This window comes from Aquarana catesbeiana, linkage group LG08, assembly GCF_042186555.1.
Source record: "Aquarana catesbeiana isolate 2022-GZ linkage group LG08, ASM4218655v1, whole genome shotgun sequence".
Classification (NCBI taxonomy): Eukaryota; Metazoa; Chordata; class Amphibia; order Anura; family Ranidae; genus Aquarana; species Aquarana catesbeiana.
The window spans coordinates 139,317,981-139,336,797 of record NC_133331.1 but is presented as its reverse complement, the minus strand read 5'-3'; the positions used below and the strand labels follow the sequence as shown (position 1 = coordinate 139,336,797).

At 40.0% G+C, this 18,817-nt stretch overlaps 1 protein-coding gene across 2 annotated transcripts in view; it reads left to right on the top strand.

Moving 5' to 3' along the window:
- The window catches only part of DNA2 (DNA replication helicase/nuclease 2), a 56,052-nt gene extending 39,294 nt beyond the window's left edge, over positions 1 to 16,758 (top strand). The window contains exons 10-20 of one of the 2 annotated variants that reach the window (XM_073596449.1): positions 537 to 767; positions 858 to 974; positions 5,574 to 5,683; positions 6,229 to 6,338; positions 8,730 to 8,954; positions 9,117 to 9,310; positions 9,491 to 9,580; positions 9,668 to 9,869; positions 11,738 to 11,827; positions 13,839 to 14,021; positions 14,983 to 16,758. In XM_073596449.1, the coding sequence (XP_073452550.1) occupies positions 537 to 767; positions 858 to 974; positions 5,574 to 5,683; positions 6,229 to 6,338; positions 8,730 to 8,954; positions 9,117 to 9,310; positions 9,491 to 9,580; positions 9,668 to 9,869; positions 11,738 to 11,827; positions 13,839 to 14,021; positions 14,983 to 15,141 (1,711 nt within the window). In that variant the 3' untranslated portion in view covers positions 15,142 to 16,758. Of the gene's footprint in view, positions 1 to 536; positions 768 to 857; positions 975 to 5,573; positions 5,684 to 6,228; positions 6,339 to 8,729; positions 8,955 to 9,116; positions 9,311 to 9,490; positions 9,581 to 9,667; positions 9,870 to 11,737; positions 11,828 to 12,145; positions 12,180 to 13,838; positions 14,022 to 14,982 lie in introns of those variants that run through there. The other variant, XM_073596450.1, reaches the window with a different exon arrangement.
- Positions 16,759 to 18,817: the final 2,059 nt, after the last annotated feature.

Here is an 18,817-nt window from a genome sequence, read left to right as displayed (position 1 = left end):
AAATCCTTTTCTTGGAGTACATCATGGGACACAGAGGTCCCTCCCCTCTTTTGGGGTTTAAGTATATTGCTTTGCTACAAAAACTGAGGTACTCGTGATAGGAGGAGGGGTTATATAGGGAGTGAACTTCCTGGATTGGGTATACCAGTGTCCATCACCTGAAGGTGCCTATATACCCATTAAGTTATTAACTTAGGCTCTGTGTCCCATGATGTACTCCAAGAAAATGATTTTACAGGTAAGCTGTTATAAAAATCCTATTTTTAATGTTTTAGACATGTAGTGCCATACAAAAATCCTAGGAACTTTACATAGGTCCCGATCTAGGCAGGAGAGACCAGTCTTCTTGAATAGGAAGTCACATTCTGAATTTTTTTAGGCATAACTTTTTTTTCTGTACTGCAACAGTAACTATAATATCTTGGTTTTGTTTACATAGTGTATTAATGCAGGTATCGTTTTTTTTAAAGTATTGTGCATGTCTGCTTGCTTTACCCATTCTTTGTTTGTATGGTGATTATTTCTTTTGTATTTAGAGAAGACAATGGGCAGTGTATCGGGGACCTCATTAGGACAGGAAGTGTGCAGCCCTTGGCCGAAGGACAGTACCTTCATACTTTTCATCGTCAGTCCGGTAACATTCCAGCTATCAATCTGGCAACAGGGGATAGAGTTGTAGTAAGCGGAGAAGATAAAAAATTCCTTGCGCTCTCTAGTGGATTTATCCGAGATGTTAATGAGAATAATATTACCTGCATTTTGGACAGGTTTGTGTGATTTATTCAATCCGTAACTTTCTAAAGGCAATTGAATAAGATCAGTAGCTCAACTAAAATGTTGCAAATCTTCTCCTACAGGAGCCTAGCCAAGATTCCTCAAGGTACTATATTTAGACTTGATCATGAGGAAGGAGGGGGTGGTCTGGATGCCCATCTAGGAAACTTATCAAAGCTTATGGAAAATTCTCCTGGAAGGTTTGTGGCTTTTTAGTCTTCATTAAACTACAATACTGCAGGGGTGGATTTTTACAGGAATGGCATAGATTAGAAGCCTGTTTGGGGCTTTTGCCTGCAAACATGTCTGTGAGCAGGCTGTGGATCATTTAAAACCCTAAGAGCCCTTTGACACTAATCAGTTTTTGGTGTGCTATGGGTATTTGAAAAGCGGAACAAAAATGCATGAAAAATGTATCCCTTTAAATCCTATGGAACTCTCCACATTAAAGGCGTGCTGTGCTTTTGAAAAGTTTTTCAAAAGCGCACTAAAAAGGCACCTTCCATTGTAAGTCAATGGGAATTTATCAAAGGCGCATCAGTGTGAAAGAGCCATTAAAGCAGAGTTCCACTCTCACAGTCTTTTTAAAAGTCAGCAGCTACAAATGCTGTACACTTACCTGTCCAGGGAGCCTGCAATGTCGTGCCATACCCCCCCCCCCCCCCAGCCTTCCATCGACTCGGGTGCAGGCGCTGCCATTGCAGGGAAACCGGCAGTGGAGCCTTCAGGCTCCACTGCTGGTTTCCTACTGCGCATGCGCTTTCTGAATAGCCCCAACGTACACAGGTCCCAGAAGGCAGCGGGGGGGGGGACGAGGAGGGGCCAAGGCAGAAGAGAAAATGACTTACCTCGTCGTGGCGAGGCTGGGACGGAAGTACACCTTTTATACTTCATAAAAGGTAATAAAAAACTGTATATCCTAAAACGAGGGATGGAGTGGTGGTTGTCTTTAGTTTAAGACCAAGTAGTAAAGTTGGGTGGAACTCCGCTTTATGCTACACAAACACGCATCAAAAGACCATCAGTGTGAAAGGACCCTTAACCTGCAGTGACAAGTTTTAATGGTCACTGACTTTTATATTTTTTTTTTTTTTACAGGAGAATTGCCATGTAAATCATGCACATTAAAGTTGAACTAAAGGCAAAACATTTTCCCAAATTGTCTTCCAGGACAGCACATGAGAGAGTGTTATTGCCTCCAGCAGAAATGGCTAACATATCAACAAATAATACTTTATTATGAAGTCCCTCTGCTGAACTGGTCAGTATTTGTGTTTCCTCTTTTGAATGGGAAACATTCTGCTGCAACTCTGGGTTTGGGGCGAAAAGCTCTTTGGGCTGCTCCCTCCATATCTTGCTTATCTTAGCTGCTTACCTCCATGGTTTTGAGTGGTAAAGCAGAGGCCCTCTCTTCATGCTTTAATGCCCCTGGACCAACTTCTTGACTGGTGAGGGTGCAGTCTGGTCTCCCCCCTCAGCTCCATGATCCCAGGGGTGCAGGACCTCCCCAGCATCAGCCCCCTTGGGAGATGCAGGTCTCTTGGGCCGGTCCCACTTTCAGCTGGACATATCTTTTAGTGACACCTGCGACATCTTCCGCTTGTGAGTGCACTACATTTGTTTATTAAAGTTGTCATTTATCTATTTACTGCACTATGGTTATTACTGTTTTTTCTCCTACCCTCTGGTTCCACATTTAGCAACTCTTTGCCTAGCGACGCATGGGCGCCACTCCCGGTAGGGACAGGGCCTGGGGACTGTTATCAGGCCTTCTTTCCAGCCCTTAGAGTGCAAGAGGAGGGAGCAGGCTTCTGGCTGGACACTTTCGGTTCTGAGTCCATCACAGGGGCATGAACCCCGAATCCTGAGCATTTAGGTAGCCCTTTTGCACTGCTTGCCTCTTGGCATTGGGTATCCAAAGAGACTGTGACTATAGGCACCAGCTTCACTTATGTTGTCTACTTAACTATTTTGGGTGTTTGTGATTTGACCCCTCATGCATTTATGTATTTCTGTTGCTAGGGGTAATGTCAAACAGAACAGAGTTATTGCTGTTTTTTTCAGATCCAAACTCAAGATAAAACCTGACTTCCTTCAGTTCCTGAAAAAAAAAAAAGCCCTTGCTAACTGACCTTGAACCCCAAAACCCACCATCGTTTGTGTTCTGCCTGCTTCCACACCCTCTATTTTAGTAGGGTTTTTGGAAACCACAGAGGAGGTTATTGATTTCTTTCAGTGAGCATACTTAATACAGTATATGCTAATTCCCCAGAGACAGGAGGAACGCAGGACTAGGACGTTTTTTTACTTTCCTTGAAACAACCTTTAAGGACTGAGACTTGACTTTCTGGTAGACAAAGTCTCTGTGTCTTTGCATATTGGCATGTATCAGTCTTTAGGAGGCTAAAGGTCTTGTTTTTCCAGTCCACAACTTATGCTCACAGAATCCAAAAGTCTGTCCCCCCCAGCCCCCAAGTAAGTCCCTGGATGTGTCTGCCTCACAAGTGTTTGTCCCAGATACAACCTTCAGGCCGTTAATGCAACCCAGAGCTTGCAGCTATTTAACCTCCACTTTACCTCAGAAGCCTTGTATTCTCTTCATCTCAAAGCCTGTTAAGGCTGTTTTTTCTAAACTCAGCCTTTAGTGAGGGCTTTATTAGCTGGAGGCTATGACCTTCCCATACTTAGAAATGTAAAACCACTTGGTGGTTATGTGAGGTTACATTCAGATTTCCTTGACATATGCCTGCACTGCAATAAGAAATCTGTGTTTTTGTGGTAAATCTGCAGCTCTAGTACAGATCTATTTCTTTCAGACCTAGGATGTAATATTTTTGACTTCACATTTTCTCTTGAATTTGAAGTAACCTTTGTCTTGCCCTATGTCTGCATATGACTTGTGTGCATACTCGCTTGCCACAACCTCTGATTTTGGTCTCGTCTAAATAGGAAGCTGACCCCCCCCCCCCCCCCCCCCACCCTCTTGTTCATTTTATTTATTTATTTTTATCATGCTGTCCTGAAAGATGATTTGGGGAATCAAATTGGACTTTACTATTTACTGGTAACTATTTTCCTGAGTCTTCCAGGACAGCATGATCCCACCCTTGTGATATGTTTTGTTTGCTTTTTGAATCAGGGTTTCTCAACCCTTTTCACCTTGGAGAAACCCCTGGCAAAAAGTTTGAGATCTAGAGGAACCCTTGAAAAATAATGTTCACATCTACAGCTCACAGAATATTGGTGTGATTAGCGAGCCGCTGATATAACAATTATTTTTAAAAATGGCTTTAAATAATAGAATCCTGATTAAAACATACCTATTTAGTTTTTTGCTTACCATTTCTCCACAGATGTTCAGTTCTGGATTGAACTCGAGATAAGCAGTGTACAGGCGGCAGCAGGGCGAGGGGCAGCGGATAAGCATAGCAGAGAGGGTCAGGAAGGTATACTACAGGGGGGGCAGGAGGGTGCACTACATAGGGAGTCAGCAGGGCATACTACATGGGGGGGCAGCAGGGCACATTGAGGCACACAGCAGGGCATATTACTGTGGCAGTTTCCGTCAAAGCTGAGCAACGCAGGGAAGTGGCCGTGAGAATTCATCTTGTGGCACACCGTTGCCCGTCCCTCTTCGGTCATCCATTCTCTGTGATGTCACATACATGCACCTGGGATGGACAGGAGGGGTTGGCAGGGAACGGCGCACCACAACCAGTACTGTCACAGCCACTTCCCTGCGTAGCTCCACATTTGTCAGCAATGGGAATGCAATCTACCCGTTAACTGTCTGCAATTGACTGGTAGATTGTAATGGAACCCTGGGTGAGAAACCGGTTTCAGATGATGTCCTTTGGTTCTCCTCTAATACTGACCAGTTCAGCAGAGGGACTTCCTTTTTTATAGTATTTTTTTTGGTAATGCATTTCTTGGTCTTGTTAGAAGCGGTGCCTATCTCTCATGTGCTGTCCTGGAAGGCTCCCGGAAATAGTGTTACCGGTAAGTCTGAAATATAGATTTTTTTTATTTTTTTTGGATTGAGTAAAAGGAGGGTTATAAGGGTATATCCCCTTTCAGTTTTTTGCTATCTGTGTCCCACTGGGGAGATTTGTCTTAATTTCCTTTTCCATAGCCAAAACATCAGGAAGTGAGCTAAAATCCCTCCAAAGTAATGGAATCCCTGGTTGTCACCAGAACTAGTGTCCCAGTTGGAAGATTTCCTCTCTTGCTGTTCTGTGAACAACCCAAATTTTGGTATTTTCTTTTAATTTCACTTTTGATGATAATGGTAAACAGGACAAATAGAGAGGGTTTCTCTCCCTAATGGGGACAAAGTCAGCAATAATCTAATCCCTCTCCACTATCCAAAACTAAAAAAAAAAGGGTTTAGCTTTAGTTATACTTTAATGGTTGTAGAACTGTTTAATGGTTTTCAACAGTTCAATTCTGACCATCTTTATAAATAAACTTACATTTTTCTTGCTGCCCAGAACAGCCAATCCCCTAATGATGTTGGGTTAGGGTGGGCCATTTTTTAAATAGGAACTGCTAACTTTTCTTTATCTTTGATTCTTGTATAGCACAAGATTCCAGCCACACACCTATTTACCTATTTAAAATCAGAAATAACATTCAAGTTGTAAGTGAAATCCTATAAATTGTCATTTTTTCCCCTCTGTATCTACTCTGGGCAATGCAATACAGCTTTGCATAAATGTAGAATGTGTCAGTGATTATGCCGCTTCTGAAATCTTCTCTTAACCCTGTCAATAAAAATAATTTGTTTTCCTGTCCTGCAGTGAGAAACTCCGAGATTTGATCATTGACTTTAGAAAGCCTCACTTTGTTCAGTTTCTAAGCTCAGTTCTGCCTCATGATGCCAAAGACACTGTAGCCAACATTTTAAAGGGTAAGGATTTATTATAAGATATAGGATATATTATAAAAGAGATTTTTTTGGCAGCTTCCAAATGCAATTAAGACCAAATTTCATCACTTTGTATTCAAATATCAGTCAAAGTTATTTCCCTAAAGAGTCATTCTTAATTATTATGAAAGTGTCATTGGGATATAGGTGGATTCTGGTAGTCTGACTCCACCCACTGGCTCTTTGGAGACTGAGGTTTAGATCTCATAAATCTAGCTGTTCTCACTTGTTTTGAAGTCTTCAATATTCTTACCCAATTAGGGTGCTGCCACTGCTCTTGTGCACACATTTCTCCCCACAGGAGTCACTCGGACATTAGAAATAATTAGACGGTTAAACTCTCAATCTTTTAAGTTCTAAATTCTTTGTGGTTCAACCTGCTGCAAGCTGTGCATTAAGAACTCTGCTTGTAAAAATTGTATAGTATTTGTGTTTCACGTATGCATGTACTGTATGAAAACCATATATTCTTGCCCGAAGAAAAAGTAGCAATCTTTCATTCACATTGTAAATTTTAACCATTCTAGGTCTTAACAAGCCGCAAAAGCAAGCAATGAAACGCGTCCTGTTGTCAAAAGACTACACACTTATTGTTGGCATGCCTGGCACAGGGAAAACTACAACCATCTGTACTTTGGTAAGATGCAAAATAATGCAGGTCTACTTTAAGGCTAGGTTCACACTGATGCAATATGATTTTAATGTATTTTGTAGGGAGATTTGAAGGATCACAGGCAGTGCGACTTCATCCGCGTTCATCTGGAATTTTAATGCATTTGCATTGTAATTTGAATGCAGCTGCGATTTTTTTTTTTTTTATGACTCTTTCTCTCTCTCTCTCTCTCTGTCTCTCTGTCTCTCTCTCTCTGTCTCTCTCTCTCTGTCTCTCTGTCTCTGTCTCTCTGTCTCTGTCTCTCTGTCTCTCTCTCTCTGTCTCTCTCTCTCTCTCTCTCTCTCTCTCTCCCCTACAAAAGGCACTGGAATCACGTTTGAGCACCTATGCCTTTTCCATTCAACTATCGGGCACAAAATCACACCAAACGTGCACTTTTTAAATTGCATCGCATTTGGACTGAACATATGTCAACAGCTTCCATTGAAACGCATGTTATTTCACTTCTCATGCGAATCTATGGGTTCTGAAACGCATCCAAGATTGCATCAGTGTAAATCGGGGCTAAAGGTGAACTGTATAAAATGTTTAGCTCTGACCAATAATAAACCATAGAGAAAAAGTACAAAACCACTGTGCATTCCTGTTAAGCAGAGGCTGAGAGGTTCATTTGAGCCACAGAGAGCTTCCTTTGTGGCTGATTATTAAAAACTTTGTTCTACAGCTCCAAAAAAGTTGGGATGCTGTGTAAAATTAACATAAAAATGGGATTCAATGTTTTACAAAACTCCTAAACCCATTTTTTATTCACAATAGAAAATATATTTAAAGTTTTAAACTGAGAAAATGTACCATTTTAGGAAAGCCGAAGGTAATTTTGAAATTGATGGCAGCAATTTGTCCCACAAAAGTTGGAACAGGACAACAAAAACCTTGCAAAGTACAACCCCAATTCCTTAAAAGTTGAGACAGGACCATGTTTACCATGGTGTATCCTCCCCTCTTTTTTTAACATCTGATCAGATCAGTTGCTGGAGTTTTGGGAGAGAAAAGTTGTCCCATTCTTGCCTGAGCATATGCTGCTCTAAAACCTGGATATATCTTTCAGCATTGCTGGTTCCTTTCCAGGTGTGCAAGCTGCACATTCTATAGGCACTAATGCACCCCCATGCCATCAGAGATGCAGGCTTTTGAACTGAGCGCTGATAATAAACTGGAAGGTCCCTCCCTCTCCTCTTTAGTCTGGAAGTCTGGGGAATGTGACGCCCATGGTTGCCTAAAAGAATGTCAAATTTTAATTTGTCTGACCACAGAACAGTTTTCCACTTTGCAACAGACCATTTTAAATGAGCTTTGGCCTAGAGAAAACAGCGGGGTTTCTGGATCCTGTTCAGACATTGCTCTTTTTAAATGATAAAGCTTTAACTTGCATTTTTGGATGGCACTGTGAAATGTGTTCACAGACAGTGATTTTTGGCAGTATACCTAAACCCATGCAGTGATGTCCATCACAGAATCGTACCTATTTTTTATGCAGTGCTGTCTGAGGATATAAAAATTACGGGCATCCACTATTGTGTTTCAGCCTTGTCCCTTGCGCACTGATTTTCTCCAGAAAATATATCATCTACAAGTACATAATATCAAAAGATTTAAAGTCTTTGCTATTTTGCATTTAGGAACATTATTCTGAAATTGTTTGACATTTTTTTTAGACACAACTTTTCACAGATTTATGAACCTCTGCCCATCTTTACTTGTGAGACATTGACTCTCTAGGATGCCATTTTTATACTCAGTCTTGTTACTGAACTGTTGAAAAATGTTCTTCTCCCTGTCACTGGGTAAGGGTGCATCACATGATGTGGGTCTTATATCTGACGGGGCAGAGTGACCCCTATATTCATCCCAGCACAGGTGTGTGGTCACTGTCAGCTCGTTCATGCTGTGGAGACAAATCTTACATGTACCATGAACTGTGGGGGGGGGGGGGGGGGTTCTCAGTTTAACCATTTGATATGTTTTCTATTGTGAATAAAATATGGGTTTATTTAGGACATTTGCAAATCATTGCATTCTGTTATTCTGTAGACTTTACGCAGCATCCCAATTTTTGGGGGATCGTAAAAGCAAAAATGTGCAATTCACAATAAACATTAAGGTGAACACTACAACATTTGCTGAATATGTGTGCTCATAAAAAGTATGCTTTCCATTTAGTATAGGAAGAAAGCAGACTGCTTTTGGTTACATTAAATGGTAATGAGTTCTGGGCCCTGCATTTTATTTCCCCTGCTATGCTTATGCATTTTTTAATGTAACCATGGCCTCATACAGTAAAAGCCTAAACTTTTGGTTATTGGGACCTTCAGTTCTAAGTTTCTTGGTGCAATGTAAGATTCTATTCTATTTCAGGTAAGAATCCTCTATGCCTGTGGATTCAGTGTGCTGCTGACCAGTTACACACACTCTGCAGTAGACAATATTCTGTTGAAGCTGAAAAGATTCCAGGTAGGATTTCTGCGCTTGGGACGAACCCAGAAGATCCATCCAGAGATTCAGAAGTTTGGAGAAGAAGAAATCCTCCAAGCCAAATCAATAAAGACATTAAGTGGGTTAGAAGAACTCTATAACAGCCAGGTATGTTGGATATTATAAAAATGTGGTTTGACAATAAGCCAGTGGTACATAAGTTAAGATTTGTGAAACTCTGTGCTGTCCATTTGAACATTTTGCTACTTGTAGACATGATACGTGTTGAAGCGCTCATGAGGTTTTAAAAGCATTATTGTTGTTATTTAGCCTGTTGTTGGGACAACGTGTATGGGAGTCAACCATCCAATCTTCACTCGACGGAGGTTTGATTTCTGCATTGTGGATGAAGCTTCTCAGATCAGCCAGCCAATCTGCCTCGGCCCCTTGTTCTTCGCTGACAGATTTGTTTTAGTAGGGGATCATCAGCAACTTCCTCCTCTTGTTCAAAGTGCAGAAGCCAGGTAATATTATATATTATGTATATTCCATTACATGAGCAATGATTATTGACCACCTTCTAGTCTCTTTTGTTATTGTTTGAGACAGGGGTCATGTGTTTTCAGTTTCCAGTGATGAAAAACTTCCACATTATTCCTCTCTAATGTTAGTATTGCATAACAGGCCTAAATCTGTTTTGGCAGAGAGCTAGGAATGAGTGAAAGCTTGTTCAAAAGATTGGAGAAGAACCAAGATGCAGTTGTCAACCTGACTGTGCAGTATCGCATGAATAGGTAAGGATTATGATACTATTTTGGCCATACAATTTAGCACATACTTGCTTGTTTCATTAAAGTAATGATGACTTGTGCTCTTTTCAGCAAAATAATGTCCCTGAGCAATAAGTTGGTATATGAAGGACGTCTAGAGTGTGCCTCTGAACGGGTGTCTACAGCAACAGTCCAGCTACCTCAGCTGAAGTCTTTAAAGCTGGAGCTGGAAATCAGAGAGACTCCTGAAACTGCCTGGATCAAAGATGTCCTGGAGCCCAGTAACCCTGTCGTCTTCCTCAATACAGAGAATGTAAGCTTTCCTAAGGCTGGGTACACACAGGCTGAAACAGTCAATTTGGCAGGAACCAGACGACTTTCAGCACATGTGTACAGCTCACTGTCTGACAGAAGCAGTCTTATGACTGACGAACATGTTGGAAAACCAGCATCTGATCAGCGCTTGCAGCCAATGGTTGTCCCCCTGTCAGAATACAATAGCTCAGCAGGGAAGTAAGGCGACCTGTGTTTTGTTTTTTTGTTTTTTTTTCCGTTCAGCCTGCTGTGTTGAATAAAAAAACTTTACGTGTGTACCCAGCTTAACTCTGCTCACCAGCTTTGTAAAAGCAAAGAGTAAATTGATAATTTAGAAGAACAGAGAGCCGCTTCCTTTTTCACATGGCCCATTTTTATTCATTTATTTTTAGACATTATTTAAGCTGAAGTGCATCTAAAGTTTGATACAGCACGTGTCAAGCAAACAGGTTACAGTACAGATGAAGTAGTCAGTATCACCAATAAACAGGCTGAAAAGGTAGTTCCATGGTTCCATGACATGTAAGATGGATCCACAATGTTATTCATCTTGCATGCTCTGGAAATGTAAGGTACCACTTAGAGCAGTTAATGGACGATTATCTGTAATTCAATTTGCTGTGAAGAGTTTGATCATTACAGATGCAAAGGTTTTCGAAGGAAGGCTAAAGGAAAACAAAGGGGTGTGTGTGGTTAATGGTGAAGTAGTAAGTAACCCTCTTCAAATGGATGTAGTAGAAAAGGGGTGAGATTTGTGGGTAGACAAGAACTCCCATCCACAATTAAGTGGGTGTGTGGTTGAGAGGGAGGAGTATGTGAGAAAGAAAGGAGAAGGGAAAATGGGGTGGGGGATGGAGGAGGTGATAGGTCACATGATTGTAAAGGTATACCAAAACAATTATTGTAATAGCTAGGTTCTATGTCCAGCAGGGGGAGACAAAACAATAAAGACTAGATTTTATTACCACCTGCAGTACTGAACAGTCATTTAATTTTTCTGGATTTTGGTTTCTAATCTCATCAGAGTGGTTACATGTTAATGGATACCTGCCACAAGAAAAAAAAATTCTAGATGCCTGCCTGTCATGCTGATTTGACAATGTATGAGTATTTGAGCCAGAACTAGTATGCATCAAGTAAAAACAGAATTTATGTCGCCTCATTCAAAATTATTGAAAGGATGTAAGCCAAAGATTCAGTTTGACAGTCGGGCAACTAGCATTTTCAGAATGGTCAAAGGGGGCCATTTCTTTCCTTCCAAACTCGTTTACTTTAAATGTTAGAGGGGCTTTTGCATATGTTAAGGTGGATTACACTGTAGTTGTATTCCTATTCTGTTGCTTCCATTGGTTCTGTCATATTAATTAGGGTTGGAGTTCTGGTCACGTTTCTGCTAAGGTAAATATTCACAGTTCAGGCAGAAATGCTGATTGGCTGGCTTCACAAAGATGTTCCCTATGTAGCTTCAGCAGAGGTCAGGTGACTACTGTTCCCCCATATAATAGACATCAGCAGGAGTCTGGAGCTTCTATTTCTACAAGATAAAATATATAAGAAGCTTTTTCAAAAATTACTACAGAGGACAGTATATTTTTTCATTATTGGTTTGTTTAAAATAAAAATCGGTACATTATTTAATGTACTTTGAAATTGTTCCTGCCTTTTTCACACAATGGGGATAGCATTTTATTTGCTAAAACGATAACTCTGTTTCCAGTACATCAAGGTTACATATGACATTTTGTATCCAGTTTCATTGATAGTCAGTCTGACTGATACATAAGTCAGTCGTCCCTGTGTATGCGTGGAACAGGAGAAAAGTAAAAAAACAAAACAAAAAGGCAATGTGGTATTCTGTTTTTCTAGATCCCTGCTCCAGAGACAGAAGAGAAATGTGGTGTCAGTAACTGGATTGAAGCTAAGCTGGTGGCGTACCTGGCATTTCTTTTTGGAAAGGTATGTAATCCTGGTAACCATGGTGATGCTGATTTAATGGTTAACAAAAGGTTGTTCTTGTTATGCATATGCCATGTCGCAATGATAGAAGCAGCTTTTGCCTTGCTAGTTGCATTCGGTGTTTATCAGTTCAAGGATTGAACACCGTATCTTATACAGAGATTTGTGGCCTGGACTAACCTTAATAGATGAACACTGTAATGTATTGTATATCCTGGTGTTGTGATAATTTTAGACCTCAGAATGGGAACTACACTTTAGAGGTATTTCAATAAAAAATGGTGGTCTTGAATGGACACCCTTTTTTTTTTTTTATAGTGTGGCAGCCTCACCTCACTAGCAGCCCTGACAGGTACACTTTTTTTTTTTTTTTTTTTTTGGAACATGTGATTTTGTGGTTATTTTAATCTGTTATGCACTGTATATATCTAGTGGTAATTTTAAATATACAATTATTCCTAAACCCTCCATAGAGAAAGTATAAGCATAGCTTGGCTTAAAAGAAGTATGGGCTTGGGGGAAAAAAAAACATTTATACTCTCCTGGGTGGGTGCAGCATTAATTTGATGCTGCATCTGTCCCATGCTGGCTCTGCATTGAGAACTGAGCGATCTAACACTGGTGATTGCTCAGCTCTACCCTCCACTGTGTGCAGAGACCAGTGACTGTCAGTCTCTATCTCTGTGCTCTGCCCCTCCAGCGCTCACTGGAGAGCTGGGCTGTGGAGGGGGTGGAAGTGACTGGCTCCATCTCTCAGTGGTTCACTGAGAGGCTGAGCCAGCCTCTGGTCCAGGCATCTGGGTGAATCCCGACTGTAAAGCTGAATTTATCCCGCTGTTGACTGAAAACTGGTCACAGGAGTGCAAAACGAAGTGCACCCCTGTGATCCATAGAAGCAGTACAGTTATAATGGCCATACTTCTCCTTTTTTAATGCTCATTTTAAGTTCCCTATATGTATGCAGCATAATGAGCTTTTGCAGGTTCAGTGTAATTCATTTCTGCTTTTAGGGTAACTATGTTGCCTGGCAGGGTCTCCCTGGAGGCTGAGTGTAGCCACCCTGATGTGTGCTTTCCCGGCCTGCTTTTTATCTTTGTGTGCTGCTTTACTGTGCTCAGGTATCATTCTTGGTGCTGGTGCACAATGAATATTAGGACATTTAGTCCCAACACGTCTGTTTTTAGGTGCTATGCTTAGTGCATGAATGTGCATTGTGACAGGTGCGCAAGGAATCGTGTGACATGTAGTTCCAGTGACCAAGCTCTAAGCTCTTTGCACAGCGCACACTCCTTGAGTTGAAGTTTCAGCAAAGAGCAGCAGTGAGGGACATGGCTTGAAACTCTTTCAGAAGGGATAAACACATTTTGTTTTACAATCTAGTTACATTCTGCTAGAGGCAAAACAGAAATTTGCACTGAGGGTTTAATACCACTTTAATGCTTAACTCCAGCAAAATGTGTTTTTATATATTGGATGGCAGAAGATAGGATTTTGACAGGTTTCTATTTCTGTCTGTGACCCATTAGGCAGATTTCTCCTCATTCATGTCCCTGCAAAGCCTAGAAGACACAAATAACAGTAAAATGGTTATCAGAAGTTCTGACCCTATTAGTCAGATTTACTAAAACTGGAGCACTTGGAATCTAGTGCAGCTGTGCATGGTAGCCAATCCGCTTAAAACTTCAGCTTGTTCAATTAAGGTTTGAAAATAAAACCTGGAAGCTGATTGGTTTCTTTGAAGAGCTGCGCCAGATTTTGCACTGTCCAGTTTTAGTAAGTCTCCTCCTTTCTGTCTGCTAAAAATGTATGTTTGATTTTTTTTTGTCTTTGTCCCCAATTGAGAGATTTCTCATGAATTGCCGTACTCTCAGAGTAATCTCAAAAAGGACCTGGCAATAAAAAACCCTATTTCTGCTCTGTCCAAAAACAAATAATAAGACAAGTTTGTAGTTGAACCTTAATGCTAAGTTGTTATATGTTGTTTGTTTCCATTTTGTTTTTCTTATTTTAGGCTGGCTGTAAACCATCAGACATTGGGATTATCGCTCCCTATCGCCATCAGTTAAAAGTTATCTCCACTTCTTTTGCGAAGCTGTCCTCTAGCACTGTGGAAGTTAACACTGTAGACAAGTACCAAGGGAGAGATAAAAGTGTGATCATCGTTTCATTTGTGAGAAGCAATACTGATGGAAAGGCAAGTTTCATTCCTATTCTCCCTCATTTGCTGATATTAGTAGGCAAATGGTTAATCAGGGCTTATATTGTTTTACTCTGCCTGTCAGAAATCACATGATACTTTCATATACAGTGACCCCCAGAGATTAAAAACATTTTTTTTCTCTGAGCGCCACCCCCTTGGTGTTTAAAAGAGCCAACAAGCATTGCTTGCTCCCTGTGCAAAGCTGGTGTCTTAAAAATACCATATCAGTTCATAACAGTATGGTAATGAATTTTAGGTCTGGCCTGGTGTCTTGGAGACAGCAACACAAGTTTTATTTTCCACTAAGAAAAATACACTACTCAGATCAATATAGAAAGGAGTCCAGAGCTAGGACTCCTGGACTAGGAGGAGCTAGGAGGTTAACACCGTAGACAAGTACCAGGTTGTGTGATTGTCATATCAGGCTAAGCTCTGATACTTTGGTCCATGCTGTACGTAGGGCTTTTAGTTCTGTCCAAGTTGAGATAAATCCAGGCCCTTGTCTTTCTGCTGTCGAATGCCAGAGCTTCATTGGACAGCAGAGGTTCTGACATATGAATGAATAGCACCAGGAGAGAATAGGAAGTTGAGGTGCCAATTTACAGTCTGGGTCTAGGATTCAAGGGGATCTACATGGATGCAATTAAAACTTGGTCACCTGTCATTTTATTTATAGCCTGTTCAGTCAGAAGTAAAATTCCAACAGCTACTGGTAACAAACCCCAGTTTTTGTTGGACTGTCTGACCCTCTTTAAGTTTTTTTTTTTTTTTTTTTTTTTTTGTCCCTTTTTTTAATAGAGATACATTGTACTGCTGTATTACTGCTTGTAGGGTGTAAGTTGTGTACTTTTCGGAAGAAACTAGAGGGGGGCTGTATAAAGATTTCTGTTCTTACAAGTAGAATAAACATTGAAAACTGTGAATGGGAATCTGATTTTGTTTTCTGTCTGAACAGCTTGGTGATCTTCTGAAGGATTGGAGGAGGCTGAATGTGGCCCTCACACGAGCAAAGCACAAACTGATCTTGTTGGGATGCGTTCCAACTCTTTCCCGCTTCGACTCGCTACAGCAACTAATCGGATATCTGGGGAATGAGAATTTAATATCCTTTTGATGCGAATACATTTTTAGTAATATGTTTTAGATCTGCATTGCTCTATTATACACAATTTACAATCTCACGATTACTTAATCCACGTATAGAGGAATGATCTTCTATCCCTTTATTAAAGTGTCCAAAAGTAAAAATGTTCTACTTTGCTAGTTTCAAGCGCATCATACCTTCCAAGCAATAACAGGTGTTTCTTTAACCACTTTTTGTTAAAGTAAATATAAACTGAAAATGTACTTCCACTTTTGCAGCCTGGTTAGGATAACTCCTACTTTATATTTGTTACACAACATTATTCACATAGCACAACTTAAAAAAATAAATAAAATAAAAACAATTTCTGCTTACATTTGTATGTGAATTTTACATGCTTAAACTAGCAACTTTGCATTTCCTACGTAATGTTAAGGAAGGGGCTGTGGAGTTAACGTTTACTATAACTACTCTATCTGTACTGTGCTGGTAGATCTCATTATCATTTGTAAACTAAATTTAAAGACTGTCTGCCCTAATAAGGTGTTGGAGCTCTCGAGGCTTGGATTCTGCATTGAATGTGGAGCTCTCGAGGCTTGGATTCTGCATTGAATGTTGAGAGGAAGCTCAGCATAGCCGCTACTTGTCCATCTAAAATTTTTCAAATAGCTTGCAGTACTATGCATAATCCTGCTCCAATGAAACCACTAGAAAAATGAGAAATTATTTTTAAATTAGTCACCAAAATAGGGTAAATCTCCTCAGCTGGGATACAGACCGCCTACACTATTATGATAAGATAGGACTATATAAAACAAATAAAAATATTTTATTAGAGAATGTGTTTTTTATATTTTCAGCATCTTAAGAACCCCTTTATTAGTATTCAGTTCATATTGTAATGTACCCCTGAAAGGTCTCCACTTGTACAGATAAAAACCCTGAATATATGGCTTGTGAAGTCATATAGGTAGGTATTCTCACATACATAATCTACAGTATAAGCGTCTTCCAGACAACCATTACATTACTAATTGTAATTTTTGATTGTTTATCTGCTTTAGTTTTGTCTTCCTTAACACCAGAACATTCTTAATCTCCCTCCAGCAGCTCATGAGCATCTCCATTGCTGAGAACAATGTGAAATGGTCTTCATCGATTCAGTTGTTAGGTGCACTTTGAACATAATGTGAAATTGTGTGAAATCTGGATATGGAGCTTTATTTTATAGACTACTATTCATACAAACTGAGCTGCTGCTTAAATCATTCCAGTGAAGCTAATGATTAGATTGTGGCATTTTGATCCAAACTTGCAGTTTATTTTTATGGTCACATGGAAAGAATTTTTTTTCTCTGCCACACCTATAAGCATTTAAAAAATACCTCATTTGTTTTAAGCTAATAAACTAAATGTGCAAACATTTTTAATACCATGCAAAAAAATCCATATCATCTGAAATATGGAAAGTATTTTCGTAATACTTGTTATGAATAAGCCAATTTAAGCTGCTATGGTATTTGTTTTTTGATACTGATTCTTGTTTGTTTTGAACTATTTTTATATAAATTCTTAAGTATTTTGTATATTTATATAATAATAAAATGTAATTTGTAGATTTATGATAATAAAAGGTGATGTTTTGTACATGGTGTTTTTGCTTTCATTTTGGTAAAACAAAGTAATTACGGAGTATATCAGTGATTATTGCAGTAGGGTTTATTGTTTTTGTATCAGGTTAATCCCTCCAATCATGGCATAGGTCTGGTGCACATGGCAACTACTTTTTACTTGTACTTGCTGTAAAATTGAATTTGCTGCTTAAAGTGGTTCTAAAGCGTAAATATTTGTTACCTTAATACCCCCTCCATCCACCTTATACTTGTACGAGTCCTTACTTGATCCAGCGCTGTGCCCGCCTCATGCAGTCAAATCCTGTAATATGGAGGACAGGGATGAGCCGCACTGTCTGCGTCTATGGATGCAGGCAGCGTGGCTCGGGAGCCAGCATGCAGGTGTGCCCCCATAGTAAGCTGCTTGCTTACTAAAGGAAGAGGAGGAGCCAGGAGTGTGGGCAGGGGACTCCAGAAGAGGTTTGGTTTCACTCTGTGCAGTTCCATTGCACATAGCAGGTAAGTATAAAACAGTTATTTAAAAATATAGATAAATGGTGTTCATAATCGCTTTAACCACCTCGGCTCTGGAAGATTTTACCCCCTTCGTGACCAGGCCATTTTTTTGCTATTTGGCACTGCACTACTATAACTGCCAATTGCATGGGCATGAAAATAGAGCTTTCTTTTGGTATTTGCTCTCCACTGGGTTTTTATTTTTTGCGCTACAGACGAAAAAAAAAACGAAAAATGTAGGGAAAAAAAACAATATTTTTTACTTTCTGCTATAAAACATGTCAAATTAAAAACAAATCTATCTTCATAAATTTTGGCCAAAATGTATTGTGCTGATGTCTTTGATAAAAATAAAAAAAATCCGGATAAGTGTATATTCGTTGGTTTGCATAATGGTTATAGCTCCTTCAAACTACTAATGGTGGCGATCAACCACTTATAATGGAACTGCGATATTGCAGGGGACAAGCTGACACTGACGCATGGGGTGAACTGACTAAATGGCACTGACATCAACAGTGCCATTATTACATTGATCAGTGCTAAAAATATACAGTCACTGTACTAATCACAATGGCTGGGAAGGGGTTAACATCTAGGGAGATTAAGGGGTTGAATATGTGCCTAACTATATGTAATGTACACGGAAGTAGGCAGTGCCGCACCGGTACATCGCTTTGCTTACAGCGTCCCCATTACATTGCGGGCGGCAAGTGATTAATATTTGTTGGGTTATTGCTGGTTTGTAATGGCAATTGTAAGCAGTAAAGCTGTATTTAGGCAGGTAATTGAGGTGTGTTTTTTTTTTTTTTTTTTTAAATCCTAAAGAAGGAATATAGTGGACCTCACAATCACATGTACATTTGTCAATCAGTGGAGCACAGGTCAGATCAGTCACAAGATGGTGCTTCAGTAGCATGCATGTATCCCATGACCCAAAGTACATTGCAAATAGAAATCGCTCAACTCATCCCACAACCCAGTCGCCAGCATCCCTCGCTATTGGGTGAAATCACTAATAAAGAAGCTCCGGGTAACTGCTATCTTAAGCCAAGAGTGGGATTGACACTATAAAGCGTGCTCACTCTGTAGGAGTGCCTAATAAATGCAGGGATGGCAGCCCAGGAGTCTCAACCCACTTGTCCCTTATCCTAAAACGTTTATAAGGTATACTAGATGGGTATAAATATCTTTCCATCCAGATAGTACTATTTGTTGCTTCCACATGCAAGTGTGAGAAGGTTCAGAGTAGTCTTCTGCATAAGGTATTCGTTTCAGAGGCTTCAAAACTGCTTCCTAGATTTTAGGCTCATATGGGAGATGGTCATCTCCTCCTATAATACAAGTAAGATGGTCTCTAGGGATGTCCATTTGGAAGGCTGTATTAATTGCTGGTGGCTGCACCACAGTACTGTACTATCTTCTGGTACTTCTACAGCATGTGATGGAGATCAACTTTTTTTTTTTTTTTTTTTTTTTTTTTTTACATGAAACTGACACCAGAGCTTTTTTTTTTTTTTTTTTGCAAGGATGCAAAGGAGTTACAACTTTTATCTAGTGATTTGCACAATTTGTGT